Raw genomic sequence first — 18149 nt, 5'->3', positions numbered from 1 at the left:
TTGGAATTGAAAAAGGTAAATGTTAAACTTAGGTATTTTTATTTATTTATTTTTTAATTTAAACTCAGTTAGCCAACATATGGTACATCATTAGTTTTTGGTGTAGTGTTCAAGTGCTCGTTCCATCACATGCCCTCCTTAATGCCCATCACCCAGTTACCCCATCCTCCTACCCACCTCCCTTTCAACAACCCTCGGTTTGTTTCCCAGAGTCAAGAGTCTCTCATGGTTTGTCTCCCTCTCTGATTTCTTCCCATTCAGTTTTCCCTCTTTTCCCCTGTGATCCTCTGTGCTATTCCTTGTGGATTCCTATTCCACATATCATATGGACATATCATATGGTCAGTTGTCCATATCATATGGACAATTATATGGTTAATTGTCTTTGTCTGATTGACTTATGCTAAACATAGGTGCTTTTAAATTATGTTCTAAAATAAGTATCAAATTCAGCATCTCCTTTTTATATTGATGCAGGATGAAATGAGCAGATGCACTTACTCCTATACCTGTGTTTATGTGATGTATATCTCACATCTGTACATATCTCGCCAGTTGAATAAGTGTATCGCTTACTTATATTGCTCTTTCTAGTATATTCATGAAATTATGAGGAAAACATATTTCCTTTGTTAAATCACACTATTATTTATGATAATTTGAAGAGATGCCATTGTTTTTTTCTTTATTTTCTTAACAGAGAATGTTCTCTTTCTAACCCATTATGGTTAGCAGTTTTTGTTTTCACTCATTTGATTATGTTGCCTCAGAGGGGAAAGTAATGCTCTGCTAATTTAAGAAATTAGCAATGTGTTAATAATCTGACAGGCGTACCCTGGGTTGTGTAACTAAAAATTGTATATGAGCCATCAATAGAGAAAATACCTAATGTAAGTAATTTGTAGAATCTAATATGTTATAATTCATCTTTTTATGATACAGTGTTTCCTATTTCTGAGGGTACAAACTTTCAGTAAATCAGGGGCAAAGAACAAAATTTTAGGGACGCCTGGGTGGCTCAGTTGGTTAAGTGATTGCTTTTGGCTCAGGTCATGATCTCGGTGTCCTGAGATCGAGCCCCACTTTGGGCTCCCTGCTCAGCGGGGAGTCTGCTTCTCCGTCTCCCTCTGCTGCTCCCCCTGCTTGTGCTCTCTCATTCTCCCTCTCTCTCAAATAAATAAATCTTTAAAAAAAAAAATAACATTAGGAAAAAAATACAACTTTATGTTCTTTTTTTAATTTTCCTTAAAGTATAGAGTGCCTAATTCTCTGAGGTTCATTAATTATATTTCAGTGTAATTAACATTATAATATTTTAATATAAATTAAGTAAATAATTTGGGATCTATATATTATGTTTCAAATGAGGAGCCACATAGCTTCAAATGGTACCATGCCTTTTTAAAATTATGTTTTTGTGTCTTTACATTGTTAGTGTCTCTGACCATTATTTCGTATTATTTCTAGATAAAAGAGTGGCTCTGTTTAAACTGTCAGATGAAAAGAGCTCTAGGCGGTGATCTGGCTCCAGTCCCATCATTCCCTCAGCCCAAACCGAAGACTGCCCCCGTTACTCCTGCATCTGCAGTGAGCAAACCATCCCCACAGCCACAGCCGACTTCTCCAAAGAAGGATACTGTACCCAAACAGGATATCTCAAAGGCCCCCGAGTCTAGGAAGGCCCCACCACTAGTGAAACAACCAACCATTCACGGGTCTCCCCCACTGGCAGCCAAGCAGCCTCCTGTGGCCGAGTCCTCCTCTAAGCCTGCCCCTCCCAAAGAGCCTTCAGTCCCGTCTGAGCAGGCCAAGGTCCCCATGGCTGAGGATAAACCAAAGCCGCCCAAGACGGTGAAACCAGCCACAGATATTGTGTCTTCATCGTCGATAGCAGCAAAACCTGATATTCCAAGCTCCAAAGTACAGTCAGAGGATCAAGAGAGAACAGCCCCTCCTCTAAAAACAGACGCTGCCAAACCCTCACAGAGTTTTCCACCAACAGGAGAAAAAGTCACCCCCATCGATTCTAAAGTCATACCCCGACCTGCATCCGATTCAAAAATTATTTCACATCCTGGGCCTAGTTCAGAGAGCAAAGGTCAAAAGCAAGTTGATCCAGTTCAAAAGAGGGAAGAACCCAAGAAAGCACAAACCAAAATGAGTCCTAAGCCAGATGCCAAGCCGATGCCAAAGGGGTCACCTCTGCCCCCAGGCTCACGACCTACCACTGGCCAAACTGCCCCCACATCTCAGCAGCCCCCAAAGCCTCAGGAGCAGTCAAGACGCTTCAGTCTGAATCTGGGAAGTATTACTGATGCCCCCAAATCACAGCCCACGACGCCTCAAGAAACTGTGACTGGAAAACTCTTTGGGTTTGGAGCATCAATCTTCAGCCAGGCATCAAATTTAATCTCCACAGCAGGCCAGCCTGGGTCTCAGTCTCAGAGTGGGCCTGGGGCCCCAACAAAACAAGGCCCTCCTCCTCCACAGCCACCTCCTCAGGGGCCACCCAAATCCACAGGTCAGGTGCCACCAGCACCTGCAAAGGTTATCCCTGTGAAAAAAGAAACAAAAGCTCCAGTGGCTGAAAAATTAGAGCCTAAAGCTGAAGAAGTTCCAACCATAAAAAGAACAGAAACAGAAAAGAAACCTCTGCCTGTTAAGGATAGCAAAGCTTCAGCAGCGGAGCCTCAGAAGGCTGTCCTTCCCCCCAAGTTGGAGAAAACCCCCAAACCAGAATCGACCTGTCCTCTCTGCAAAACTGAACTCAACGTAGGTTCTCAGGATCCTCCTAACTTCAATACTTGTACTGAATGCAAGAATCAAGTGTGTAATCTCTGTGGATTTAACCCTACACCGCACTTGACTGAGGTAAGCAGTTTATATCTTACTTATGGATGTGAGTATATCATGTTTATTCTGAATTATTTTGGTAGCCAAAATTCTGAGCAAAAACATCCTCCAAAACACACAAAAAAACATTTCTAGTAAAGAAGACATATCAATATTGATGGCATAGTTCAATTACTTATTACAGGCTTAATTTCTTTTTAAAAGTTCATGTAATTATATTTTTCTGGGTTATGCACCAGAATTAAGAAGATGAAATAAGCTGACAGTTTAAAGTAACAATTATCCCAATCCTTTGTGAATTAAAGACCTGTAGCTTTGGAGTACTGCATGGTTTTCACTTACTAAGGGCAAGTAAGAGTTGTAATTTACCGTTCCCATGGTCTTCAATCCTTCCTGCCTCCACTACCTTAGAGAAAGTGTTAGTTGCTTACAGATCCATAAATAACATGAGATCTGTTATTTTACAAAAATTGTTAAGAACTTAGTGCAAGTCAATAATATTGCCTGCTAGAAAATAGTGGTTCAGACTCATTAGGTCTAGACTTCTTATAATTCTCCTTGAGCTATTGTCTGCCATAAATATAATAGAATACTTTAATAAGAAATGTGCAAAGAAAACAAAAAACAAAAACAGATACATGGGTTTCAGTGACCGATGTCAAGGAACTTTGTTTTAAAAAAAACTTTTTTAATGGGATGATGAGACATTTTTCCCACAATGTAAATGACCAAAATGCAGACAGTCAAATTTCTACCTAACAGAGATATTAAAGAATGAATGTAAACATTACTAATGTGTTAGGGCTGTTAGAATATTTAGATCTTGGGAAACTGAGGGGTTAAATGATTGTTGCTTTCTTAGAGGCTTAATAAACATTTTGGGATTGAATTTTTAAATAATTATTCATTGTTTTTACAGAAATCAGAAATACTTAAGGATTATTTTATTCCACTCTCTTTGATTTTGTAATTCATTGGAATGGAAAAATTGAACAGATTTTAGCAATTATGCAGAAGAAGCTTTAGAGATTCTTGGTGTGTTTTTGATTTAATTTTTTTTAAAGAATAGACTGTATACATTTTTTATTTTTTACTTTTAAAAGACATTAGGTTGCTTTGACATAATTAGCATCATGTGAAAGTATTGTTTCTACAGACTTAAGCAGAATTTTATCCTATCTGTGATGAATAGAGTTAGCTGAGATCCATTTTAAAGGCAGATAAAATTTGGTTTCCCTCAGCACGTCATGAGGGGTAACCACTATAATTATTACTTACAGTGGCTTGGATTCACTACAAAAGCAAAACAAAAAGCAAACCTTAAATTTCTCCCATATATTTAGAAGAGTTGCTTTTGGTTGTGTATTCATGAAGCAGAAAATTTTGATTTTACCAATACAATTGAATTTATTTCATAGACTTAAAAAATTGTACCCTTTAATGAGGAGCTGATGGTGTCAACACGGTACAGTTTAAAGAGTTATAAAACAAACTGCATCACTAAAAGCAAAACCTAATGTCTCCATTTAAAATGTATTTTGGGCACACTAAAAAAAAATGTAGAGTTGAGGGAGGATTTTGTGTGTGTGTGTGTGTGTGTGTGTGTGTGTGTGTGTGTGTACATGTGTATATGTATATATTTGGACCATAGTGATTACGAGAATCCACTCAGTGTTTGGAGGTATGAAATGAGAGCCCTTGGGTAGAAAGACAATGAAGTTTTCAGGAAAATCTTTGGTTTTCTTTGTGTTGGTAAAATTTTATTTTTTTGTCGGGGGTGCTAATTTGGAAAGGAGATTTCTTGAATAAAGCACAGAATTACCTAGGCCATGTGTGAAATTTCAGTAGTTTGAAAATATAAGTGGTCTCAAGTATTCAGGTGGTTTAGGCGAAATCCTATTTTAAATATGATCACTGGGATCACTGTTACTGTTCAGAGTATTTTGCTGTGTGGTAATTTATTTGAATTTGAAAGATGTTTCAGAGAAGAAGAAAAATTGATGTAACAAAAGAAGTTGGCTAATGTTCCTGGTGTAACTTAACTGTGCTAATCCATGTGAAGTTTTCAGTTAGTAGAAGGCCTTAAGTGCCCTCCAGCCTTTAGGTAAAGTCGTTGGCTGACCTGGTATCAAAGGAGTGAATGATGTTGGTTGAGTGATTTGGTGTTCAAATATTCCTCGTATTATTACCCCAAAGGACTTGGGAGGAGTGGCAGAAGGAGTTAGTTGAAAAGAAAGGCACATTGTGTTTGTATGTGTGTGTGTGCATACATACACATACATTTCTAGAAAATTTTAAATACGATTTATAGGCTTAACTTGTGCTGCTCTGTCAGAGTTATTACTACTAATCTCTCCTCATTTCCTTCAGTCAGGAGCGATTAGAGAAGCATCTTCTCCCTGATCCTTGCTTTATTTCTATGCTTTCTCCATTCTGCTTGTGATATTTATTTCTTGTTAACCTCATATTTTCTGCTCTTTCCTTCTAGTTTTAGGGGGCACATTCTGAAAATACTCAGACTTTATACCTGCAATGCAAAGAAGTGGTATTTCTAAGAAAGGAACCAACTATTTCCATTTATTATCCTAATAAAGCACATTTACCTTTATATGATAAGCCTCTGCTTCTACTCTACCTCATCACTGTGAGGCAGGTCTTCTTTTCCTGTGGGTACCACTCTGCCTTCCCCTTTTGCTGTTCTGTTCGTTTGGTGGTGAGAAGAGCTGGTTATAGTTAGTCATGGGTTAGGGAGCTGTAGAGAGTACCCCCCTGCCCCCCCCAGTAATCAAACACACCTGTCTCTTTCGTGGCTTCCTGTTTCTCATACACAGCATCCCCCACAACACCTGAGCTGTGCCAAGGGTTGCCTGTGGGGCCCTGGGGTGTAGCCAGGCTTCAGCCTAAGAAGGTTTAACTGTTTGATGCCAAGTTCGTATAAATGGCACCGTGATCCAGTAGCCTCTGATAGCAAGGAAGAAGTCTCTTAGGCTTTAACTTTTGCCAACTCAGGGAATATCTTATCTTAGAAAGAGTTTTAAAAGCAGCAGCAGGACTTTCTGAAAGAGCTGATCTTAGAGAATTTGGAAGCATCCTGAGAAAAACAGCCTAAGTTGACAATCAGTTTACCTAGTGAATTTAATAATTCTGGTTCAGTTCAAATGCGAAAAGGACTCAAAGTTACTCGTAGTGGGTGATGATGTTATTGTTTTTACTGTACCTTTCAAAAGTAATTTTTTACTATGGGAATAAAACTTAAAACCACGTTTCCTCATGTTTCAGGAAGTTCCAGGGTCATAATTTTGCTTCCTTAGTAAGATAATTACGCAGGGCCTGAGTGATACAGGAATAGCTAGCATATATTTGTCACTAGGCAACAGATGGGCCTTTTGAGCCAATTAAGACCCAGTGGTGTAACCGGGATCCCTTCAGATCTTTGCTCTCTAGCTGCGGTGGCTTCTGCCTTCTCTGTCACACACTCAAGGGAAGCCTCGTGGGCATGTGCTGGATTTCTTAGTTTGGCAAACACATATCTTGCTTTTACTTGAAAAATCATTACTTAATACTTTAAAAATCATATGCCCAATACTAAAAAGCAATTAAGTATGCACACACACAGATTAAAAACCGAAAGAATGATAAAAAATCAGTAAGTAGAAAATAATTCTACCAGTAATTATTTTCAAAATAATGACGTAATGGAGATATGCATTCTGTGTGAATATTTCTGACATGCATGGCAGAGAGGGACACTGATAGCACTTTTTAGCTTACGTGAGAAAGTTGACAAGTTCATGGGTTGAAACAAAATTTTTGCTTCTTAATTTTTAGGAAATTTTGATGTGTTGCTTTTTTATTTAAGTGATACTTAGTCAGAAAATCCAAATGTGGATTTATTTATTTATTAGTAATTAATTTTTATTATGTTAATCACCATACATGACGTCATTAGTTTTTGATGTAGTGTTGCATGATTCGTTGTTTGCATATAACACCCACTGCTCCATGCACAACGTGCCCTCTTAGCCTGGTGATGGGTACCAAATGTGGATTTAAAATAAACTTTTGTTTAAACAAATTCAAACAAAGTAATTTCTCCATTAGTCTTTTCTTCTGTGGGTTTTTACATGGTTACTATTCTATTCTCTCTGGTAGTTCTGTATTCCAGTCTTAACGTGATTATATAATATTTCCTCACATAACTAAAGACTTCGTACATATTATTAAAAGTGATTATTACTTAATTATTTTGATATATGGATATGTTTTTTCATGCACATTCTTCTCACATTGGGGATTTAGGCTGTTCCATTTTTTTCATTATAAATAAGATGAATATTTTTGGACTAAATATTTTGTATTTTTAACTGTTTCCCAAGGAAAGTTTACTAGTACTCATGTTACTGAATCAAGGAACAAGGACCCTGAAGTATCAGATTCTCTTTGGAGATGTGATAGCATTTGACATCTCCACTGCTGGAGTTTATATTCTGGCCAACTTCTCACACCTGCTGCTATTTCTCTAGAGATGCATTGTCTGATAAGATAGTCTCTGGACAGATGTGGCTAATGAGTACTGTGGCTAACTCAAATTAAGATTATCTTAAGTGCAAAAAAAAAAAAAACACATTTGATTTAAAAAACTCTATGAAAAAAATGTAAAATATCTCCCTGATAATTTTATGTTGATTACTGTTATGTAAGGCTTTCCATCCTAAATACTGCTATTACTACTACCTTTTCATCATGTGACTCTGGGATTCCCTATGTCCATGCATTGTGATATACTGCGGTGTAGGATATATTTTTTTTCTCTCTATACAGTATTATTAGATTTATCACTCTCTGATTATGTTTTGCAGAGCAAAACATAATTTTCCTTATGTTGCACAAGATAGCTGGTTCGTTTTGCATGCTGTGCTGAGCAGATAGTTCTTAGGGCTCTCATCATCAAGAGACACATCTACTAATGCCTGGTCTGATCTGGCCCAAGGATCAATGTTCTCAGGTGTTGCTAACCGTCATTAAGAAATAGCTGTACTATTGAAAAAACAAACAAACAAAAAAGATCTGTGCTATTGACTGGCATAATGTGGCCATGCCAGTCTTCAAGCAGGACATCTTCTCTACTGATCCCTCTGGTTCCAAGTGTTTTCTCTCTCACTTCTTTTCAGAACTTTTATGTCTATTTATATTCTTCAGTATTTGGGTCAGTTGCTACTAGGAAACTCAGCAGTACAGAATATTAGAACTTACATCATTTGGTCCACTGTTTTCTCCCTTTACTTTCTTGATGACCATTTATTTTACTCTTAAAACTCTATCCCAGTAATTAGGCGCCTGGGTGGCTCAGTTGGTTAGGCTGCCGACTCTTGATTTTGGCTCAGGTCATGATCTTGGGATCCTGGGATTGAGCCCCACATTGGGCTCCATGCTTGGCAGGGAGTCTGCTTGAGATTCTCTCTCTCTCTCTCTCTACCCCTCTCTGCATCCCCCTGTGCATGCACACTCTCTCTCCAATGAATAAATATATTAAAAAAATAAAACTCTATTCCAATAATTTGAATTAGAGAAGTAGTATTCCATATAACAATCCATAGGTACTGAAGTGTCTGAAGAGAAGTGAGTAGCTTCCTCTCCGCCATGCACTTCATATTAATGACACAGTACCTGTTCAGACCATCTTTTTCTTTTTTGCTTTTCATTTTTTAAATTTTTAATTGATGTATCATTGACATGTAATATTAAATTAGTTTTCAGTGTACAACGTAGTCATTCAACAATTATATACATTATGAAATGCTCACCACAGTAAGAGTATTGCAGTATTATTGACCATATTCCCTATGCTGCACTTTTCATCCCCGTGACTTACTTATTTTGTAATTGGTAATTTGTGCCATTAATCCCCTTTGCCCATTTTATCCATTCTCCCACCACTCCCCTTTGGTAGCCATCAGTTCTCTAAGAGTCTCATTCCTTTTTTGTTCCTTGTTTGCTCATTTGTTTTGTTATTTAGACTGCACATAAAATGAAATCATGTGGTATTTGTCTTTCTCTGGCTTATTTCACTTAGCATACCCTCTAGGTCTATCATTGTTGTCATGAATTGTAAGATTTCATTCTTTTTTATGACTGAGTAATATTCCATTGCATGTATATACCACATCTTTGTTTTCCATTCATGTGTAGATGGACACGGGTTACTTCCATATCTTGACTATAATAAATCATGCTGCAATAAACATAAGGGTGCATATATCTTTTCAAATTAGTGTTTCTGTATTCTTAGGGTAAATACCCAGTAGTGGAATTACTGGATCATATGGTAATTCTATTTTTAATTTTTTGAGGATCCTTCTTACTGTTTTCCAGAGTGCCTGCGCCAGTTTGCATTCCCATTAATGGTGCATGAGGGTTCCTTTTTCTACACATCCTTGTCAACATTTGTGATATCTCATTGTGGTTTTCATTTGCATTTCCCTGATGATGAGAGATGTTAAGCATCTTTTCATGTGTCTCTTGGCCATCTGTGTATCTTCTTTGGAGAAATGTCTGTTGATGTCTTCTGCCCACTTTTTAATTGGATTATTTGTTATTAGGGTGTTAAGTTGTATCAGTTCTTTATATATATTTGGGTACTAACCCTTTATTTGATGTATCATTTGTAAATATCTTCTCCCGTTCTGTAGGCTTTCTTTTATTTTTGTTGATTGTTTTCTTCTCTGTGCAGAAGCTTTTTATTTTGATGTAGTCCCAGTAGTTTACTTTTTTTTTTTCCCCCTTGCCTTTGGAGATGTATCTAGAAAAATATGATACGATATACAAATATGAAAATTTTGATACGGCTAATATCAGAGAAATTGATGCCTACGCTCTCTTCCAAGATTTTTATGGTTTTAGGTCTCACATTTAGGTGCTTAATGCATTTTGAATTTATTTTTGTGTATGGTATAAGGAAGTGGTCTATTTTCATTCTTTTGCATGTAGCTGTCCAGTTTTCCCAACACCATTTGTTGAGACTTTCTTTTTCCTATTGCATATTCTTGCCTCCTTTGTTGAAGATTAATTGTATAATCATGGGTTTATTTCAGGGCTCTCAATTCTGTTTCATTGATCTATGTGTCTTTTTTTTGTGTGCCAGTACCATACTGGTTTAATTACTATAGCTTTGTATGTATATCTTGAAATCTCAGATTGTGACACCTCCAGTTTTTTTAAGATTGCTTTGGCTATCTGGGGTCTTTTGTGGTTTCATAAAAATATTATGGTTTTTTTGGCTTAGTTCTGTGAAAAATGCTGTTGGTATTTTGATAGAGGTTGCATTAAATTGGTAGGTTTCTTTGGGTAGTATAGACATTTTAACAATATTTGTTCTCCCAATCCATGAGCATGGGATATCTTTCCATTTGTGTCATTTTCTGTTTCTTTCATCACTCTTTTATAGTTTTAGAGAACAGGTCTTTCATCTTCTTGGTTAAGTTTATTCCTAGGTATTTTATTATTTTTGGTGCAATGTAAATGGGACTGTTTTCTTAATTTCTTTTTCTGCTACTTCATTATTAGTGTATAGAAATGCAACAGATTTCTGTATATTGATTTTGTATCCTATGACTTTACTGAATTCTTTTATCAGTTCTGGTAGTTTTTTTGGTGGAATCCTTAGGATTTCCTATACATAGGGCCATGTCATCTGCAAATAGTGAAAGTTTCTTTTATTTCTTTTTGTCTGATTGTTGTGGCTGGGACTTCTAGGACTACGTTGAATAAAATGGTGAGAGTGGGTATCCTCGTTTTGTTCCTTATCTTAGGGCTAAAGCTCTCAGTTTTTCACTATTAAGTATGATGTTAGCTGTGGGTTTTCATATATGGCCATTATGTTGAGATATGTTCCTTTACTCTGATTTTTAGTGCATCCTTTGTCATGTAATAGATTTCCATTAAAATCCAGTTTGTGCTTCTAGATTCTTTAATTTTTACTGTCGGTTATATGTCTAGTCTTCAGTGTCAGTACCTTACTATTTTTATTAGTCTAGTTTTAATATTTAAAGATATTAAATATCTGTGAAAACCTTAGTAAAATAGTCTAGTGATTAGGGTGTGTATCTGGCCAGGATTTAACTTTACCCTACTTATAAGCTAATAAATTAGCTTGTTACTATTTCATAGTTGCCTGTCATTGACACGACGCTTCTGGGTCAGAGACAAAGAATTTTATTACTCACACCATAGCAGGTAGCGTGAACATCATAATATTTGCATTAGTTCATCTTGCCCTCCATGACTCTCATGTGAGTCATGTGATATGGGCCTATATCGATACTGCACATGTAGTGGGTTCTTCATATATGAAGAACACTGAGCTTGTCGAACCCACCTCTTTTATGCAAACTGTAAGCTAGCCTGCTTTTTGCCCTAGAGGAAGACATTACCTCATCCTTTAAGGTTGCCCACTGCATGCACAAGACTCAGAAATAACCAAGATGAAGAGCAGCCAGGGCCTTGCACTGTTGGCATAACCTGTAAGACATGTAGGAGCATTTGTGACCCCCTGAGAACTATCCTTCACAAGAGGGAAAATACTATGAATATAACTATATTCATAATTAAAATATTATGAACTTCTCCTTAAAATGATGTTTAATATGGAGACTAAGGATGGAAAACAGTGAAAAGTAAAAATATGCTGGTTTAGGCCAACTTCAACCACTTGACTGAGGGCTGGAAGCTGCCTATTTGGAAACCTCTCATTCTTGAGTCTGCTTCTCATCCAACTCCATGAAACTTCCATGAAAGAAGACTACTTATCAAACCTCCTACTTAGATTAACAAAATGAGGCTCAGGGAACTGAAATGATATGCTTAAGATTGGGGCCAGATAGTGGTTGCTAAGTACTAAGTAAAAATACTATTTTCATTAAGTTTGTTTTCTGCAGCTCCTTTAATTTTTTTTTTTCCTTTACTTAAATTTTGTGAACAACAAGAATAGGAGGACAATTTGAGAAGCAGACAAACCAGTCTTATATTCAAACAAGCAATTTCTCCAGCTGTAGATACATACCCCATGAATAAATATATGTTAACATATTCTTGTCCCATTGTATGTGGGTTACATAATCCTACATATTAATATAATGTTACTGTGATTTGAAAATAAATTCGATGGCATTTTCACAATGCAGACAGATTTATGTGCATGATTCTGAGATTACTTTTATTAAATGATAGAAATCTATCTAATCAGATGGCAAAATAATGTTTTTATTCTATATATGACAGTCTACAGTACTGATAATGTAACCTACATGGTCATTTTATACAACTTACTGTAGATCTAGCTTACTGTAGGAGGAAAAAAGTGGTAATAGATATTCATATAAGTAACTGAAACAATATGCTTTGCTTTAATACTTTTTCACATTGGAAATTATATGTATATGCACATTTATATATGTATATTTTCAGATCTAAAAATAGAAATTTCCCTGGGAGGAAGTTAGGGCTTAAAATATCACAAGGTTTAATTTTGGGAGATAACATACGTAGTGTTGTGTATTAACACATAGAAATGTGAGTCACGCTGCCTTGTCAACGTGTGTAGTGTCAAGTGAAAATACCATCAGGAGAAATCGAAGTATGTCTTATGTATTGAATTAGCCATTGGAATAAAAATAACCTCAGATATATGTGTGGAATGCCTAACCTTGGACTTAACTACTTTTTTTTTTCCTCTTTTGTTTTCTAAAAATGTTACGAGAAAATGTGTTTATGGACCCTTAAATGTTAGAAGACATGTCGTTATGAACAATTAAATGTTAGAAGACGTATCATTTTAATTTTCCCATTTGGGAAGGCACAGAGGGAAGGAATATCCTAAAGTATTTTCAGTTGCTTGTTTTGTTAGTACTATAATAAGGCTCTTTTAACAGCTAATAAATATCTTAGGTAAAGGATGGTTGTGAGTTCATCTTGTTTTTAAATCCTGAAATTAACTGTGTATTCACTTAGATTACCTTTTATGCGTGTCAGAATAACAATCACTACTTTTTTCACCTAGTTGCAGCTTATTTCACTGTTGCATAACTTTGTAGGTAGAATGATTTTTTTCTGCATACCACATATTGTCACCATTCCCCTCATCTCAAAGTACCATCTCCAGCAGTTTTCTTTTGCACCTGCTAAAAATAGAACCTTTCCACCTGAGTCAAACTTCCAAAGGAAAGCTAATTAAAACACTCAGTTAAACAATATAAATTTTCATTGAGTAAACTGCGTGTGTGTGAATGCCCGCTAATTTCTTTGGCCATTTACTCAGCCTTCATGAGACTCTTTGGACTTCTGACTTCTACTCTATGTCATGCATTTATTCTTCTACTTTTGTCTAACTCGTCAACATACTGCAATACATGAGTAGCTACTGAACAAATAAATACTCTCCACTTTAACATTCGTACAGAAGTAATTAATTATGTAAGTATTATCTAAGTGTACAAAACCATTAAGAATAGACCTAAGAGACTTAGAGAAGTGAACAGTGTCAGCTGAGCTATGCCAAACAAAGATTGAATATGTTTCGTGACTTTTATAAAAAGAATCATCCTCTATTTAAAAACCTTGCATGCTTATCAGAATTCTTAATCACCTAGAGTCAGTTTTCTCGTGGCATGTAATGCAATATAAAGATACGTACTAATTGATGGACCCAACACAATCTGATACCTGTCTGAATAATCTAGGACATTTTCTTTAATGTATTTTATTGAAGTGTAGTTTCAAAAGATGCTATACTAAAAACATGTTCCTTGGTCAAAAAGATGAGCAAATGCTTTATATTTAATCTCTTTTAGAGATGTAAATTGCGTATATTAACACAATGAGAAATCTTTCCACGTAGAACTTTGTTTTACCTCATAGATAAAAAATTTATTTTACCACACAGTCTTTTTATTTATTTGACATAAATGGTTTTTAGAAGACCCATATTGCTTAAGAAATAGTATTTTAAATATTAAATACATTTGAATTGATGCCTTCATCGTCTTATTCTTAGAATTCTTTCTTTTGCCGCCATACATTATACTGTCTAGGGAAAATTTCCATTAAAATGTACCATGCACACTTCATATTCAACATGTCCCATATTTAAGTCATCATTTTTTTCCCCATGTTCTTTCTCATGTATTCCTTGCCATGGTGAAAGGCATCATAAATCCTGAGAGTCATTCCAGACTTCTGTTTCTGTTTCATTCCCCAGAAGCTATGACTTTCAACTGGTATTGATTCTACCTGCTAAAGGTATCTTTGTTCCCTTATGTCTTTCTTATGCTCACTGTTAGAGCCTTGTTCAAGTCCTTGTTAATCATCTCTGTTACAGCAGTAAGGCCCTAAACACTTTATTTGGGGAAATTCAGTTTCTCAAAATTCATTCTCCAAAAAGTTTCCAATTATTTGTGCAGTGTCCTTGTTTATCATGTTCTACTGAATCCCTAATCTTGTGTCATGTAAGACTATATTCAATGCCATGATCAAAGTATATACTTTCAATTGTCTGTACCTTTGCTTGTGCCTCAATGGTCTCCACTTCCTTACATTTTTATCTCCTATCCATTTTTTGAGATTCATGTCAAATATCATTTCCCCTTATGTTCTCATACTTCAGTCAGCCCTCTTCTTTAGCAATGCAGTTTTCTCTTTATTTGTGTAATCTCACCAGAATGTGACCCCTGGAGCACTATCAGTACCATTAAAAGGCCAGCTCGTGGTAGGGAGTCAATACATGTTTGTTCAGTGAGGGAAAAATAGAATTTAGGGAAATGGCATGTACAGGGAAATTAACATGCTTCATGTTAATAGCATTATAATTATAGTTAGAAATAGTTTGAAAGTTATTCAGTCCTATGTTTGCTGCGAGGATTTTTAAAGTCCTTCAAAAAAGTCTTATATATGCACATGTACCACTTTGCCCATGTTCTTCAAGTACAGAAGAAATAGAAAGATGAGCTATTTTTTTACATGAAACAATAAGAACCTTCTATATTTATTTATTTATTTTTTTTGCTTAAAAATATCACTAATAATGAGGCTAACCTATACCACTATTTAATACTATGGTCTCCTATCTGCTTTCCATAATGCAAAAATTTCTCACCCTTTCTTTTTTTCTTTTGTTCATAGCATTTATTATCTTGTAACATACTAGTTAATTTATTAATTTTTGGGGATTTTTTGGAAATTATCTCTCTCCCTCACTAGAATATAAGTTCCATGAATGCAGGTACTTGACATACAGTATACTCTCACAAAATCCAGGTGCTTGGCATACAGTAGACTCATGCAGAATCTTTGTGGAGTGGATGAATTAATCCTATATAGTTATTACAGATGTGTATCTGAATAAAGTAAACTGGAATATTGATTCAGAATGCTAACCTTGGGGCACCAGGGTGGCTCAGTAGGTTAGGCGTCGGACTCTTGGTTTCTGCTCGGGTCATGATTTCAGGGTTGTGAGATTGAGCGCCATGTCAGGCTCCATGCTCAGCCAGAAGTCTGCTTTTCTCCCTCTCCCTCTGCCCCTCCCCCCACTTGTGCACGTGCTCTCTCTTTCTCTCTAAAATAAATAAATAAACCTTAAAAAAAAAATGCTACCCTCACATCTAGTTAGCTGCAAATGTTCTTAATGACTTTCCTACCTCACCTTTTCCAAGGTCTCATTTCAAAAGGTGGAAAGAAGAAACATGTATCACATATATTTAAAAACTTTCTCCAAAACAAATTGTTCTAATAAAATTGGACTTATCAGGGACAACGTATCTTCTGTTACAGCTGAGGGATAAATGAATGAAACTAAGCTTCAAGGAAAAGAGACAGTGGGTTTAGTGAATCACAGAGAGGTAGTATTTGTTGACAAGATGGCACTTCCACCACCTCATAGTGGCTTTGTTTCTTCACCTATAAAGAGGGCATGATAGTAAGAGGACCTACTTCATGGGACTGTTGTTAGGGTTAGAAGAGTGAATACATGTTAAGCTTCCAGAACAGCTCATGGCAATTGATAAAGCTCAGTAATTGATAGTTTTGCTGGCTATGGTTGCTAGATCTAGAAGGCATATGGTATCAAGATAACACCTTTCACTAAGACCTGATAAAAATGATTCTTTTCTAAGTCAAGTTTTACTTCTAAGGAAAGCTAAGCTGCTTAATGAAATGTGTTTTGATGTTAAACAGCAAGCCTTTACTCCAAGCTTAAAAGATTATTTCAGATTATTTTATATAATGTGGTAAAAAGTAATGGGCCCTGACTAAAATGAAAACACATGCATTGCTGTGTTTTTATGTGCAATGTCAACCATGCTTCTCTTTTTACTTAACAAGCTTTTCTCTAAGATTGTGGCATATTAATATGAATGCTTTCTTTATATACGAAATGAAGCAAAGTATCTCTAAGATTTTGAAAAGACTTTTATCGAGAGAAGTTTTGTCATGGGTTTTCTTAAAAATGAGTATACTTGGAAAGCCTTAAAAAACTGCTGAGAAGTAATTACCAACAAGAATATGCTGACATGAAAAATGCTCACTGAAATTTGCGGCTGAATGGCTTAATTCATGTCAGTCATGGCCTGAGATTTATTTTGTTTTCTGACATTTAAATAGTTTGTTCACATTTTTTTATTTCTGAAAAATTTGAGTTAAATGAAGGTTTTATATCATCATGATTTTTTTGCCAAATGAAGCCCAGTAGACAGCATTGTTATAATGATTTATCCTAGTTCTTTAAAAACAAGCATATATTTTATAATTAAAACACTGTATCAAACTCAGGGAAATTATAAATATAGTTTTTGATAGATAGAATGTTATTTACATTATACAAAAACAAACCATCATATCATTTATAGTTTTAAAATGATATTATTTTCTCTTTTTAAGAAGTTATGTAACACCTAAAGGAAACCTAAATATATAGTTCATTTTAAACCTGATGTTACTCCAAATGTCAATTGTGAAGTAGAAACTGCTTTTTTTTTTTTTTTCTGCAATGGGTATTAGTTTTCTTTTGCTGTGTAGCAAGTTGCCATAAACTTAGCAGTTTAAAACAATATGCATTTATTAGCTCACAGTTTTGTGGCTCAAAAATCTGGTAGTGCCATGGCTAGGTTCTCAGATCAGAGTCTTAACAAGACAGAAATCAAGATGTGGTTGAGGTTGTGTTCCTTTCTAGGGGCTCTGCTAAAGAATCTGTTTCCACATTTCCACATTTATTCAGGTTGTTGGCAGAATTCAGTTTTTTGTGGTTGTAGGACTGAAGTCTCTGTTTTCTTGACTGTCAGTCACGGGTTATTGTTAGTTCTTGGAAACTATGGGTATGCCTTATATTGTGGATCCATCTTCAAGGCTAGTAACAGAATGTCCCTTATGTGAAATCCATCTCACACGTTAAGTCTCTGACTTGAAGAAGGACCCAGGCTCTTCCAAAGGGCTCACCTGAATGGATTTAGCCTGACTGGATAGCATTTCCTTCGATTTACTCAAAAGTCAACAGGTTAGTAACCTGATCATGGAAAATATCCCATCATATTTGCAGTTTCCACCCATACTGAAGGGGAGGGAATTAAAAGGGTGTGTGTGCCAAAGGATAGAAATCTTGGGAATGGGAGATGTATCTTAGGATTCTACCTACCACTGTTGCTAAGTTACTGTATTTATTAAAACAAGAGAATTTTATGAAGGGAGGGCACATGTATTAAATTGATTTTGTTACAGAGCATACATTCATAAAGGCACCCGAGTACTTCACTAAAACATGGATGTAAAGTAGAATTAATTTATCTGAAATCCCATGGCATGAAAAAGAGTATGTTAGAGCAGTACCAGAAGTAATCTTTATGGTGCTGTCTCTTATTTAAGGCCGTCCACATAAAAATACTAATGCATTATTCTCTTTATTGGGATAGTAATGAGAAGTCTTTATGAATTTACAGTTAAATACTTGACCTTATTTTTTTGTAATCTTGCCATTCATTTATTAAATGAACCAGATTATGCTGGAAATTAGACTATAGGACTCCCCCTAGGGGAGGAGATGGACTTGACAGGGCTAAGCAATTGATTGGATATGTGGAAGTGGAAAGACAAATATGACTGCGTGCTTTTCATTCTGGGATATTGGGACAGAGATTGTAAAATCAAGTAAAATTGGAATGATGTTCAGTTACTGGAATGTTGGCGTGCCGAGGGAAGTTAGATTACTCAACTCTAGATCTTAAAAGATATCAGGGACAGCCTTCCTATTTTGGATGTCA

At 35.9% G+C, this 18149-nt stretch overlaps 1 protein-coding gene across 1 annotated transcript in view; it reads left to right on the top strand.

Annotated features, from left to right (window-relative positions):
- PCLO (piccolo presynaptic cytomatrix protein) overlaps window positions 1-18149 on the top strand; it is a 385912-nt gene that overhangs the window by 25039 nt on the left and 342724 nt on the right. The window contains exon 3 of the mRNA XM_028119600.2: window positions 1468-2871. Coding sequence (XP_027975401.2) covers window positions 1468-2871 — 1404 coding nt within the window. The remainder of the gene's footprint in view (window positions 1-1467; window positions 2872-18149) is intronic.

This window comes from Eumetopias jubatus, unplaced genomic scaffold, assembly GCF_037043125.1.
Source record: "Eumetopias jubatus isolate StellerSeaLion01/CBP00866 unplaced genomic scaffold, mEumJub1_p1.0 scaffold_14, whole genome shotgun sequence".
Classification (NCBI taxonomy): domain Eukaryota; kingdom Metazoa; phylum Chordata; class Mammalia; order Carnivora; family Otariidae; genus Eumetopias; species Eumetopias jubatus.
This window is presented reverse-complemented; position numbering and strand designations above follow the sequence as displayed.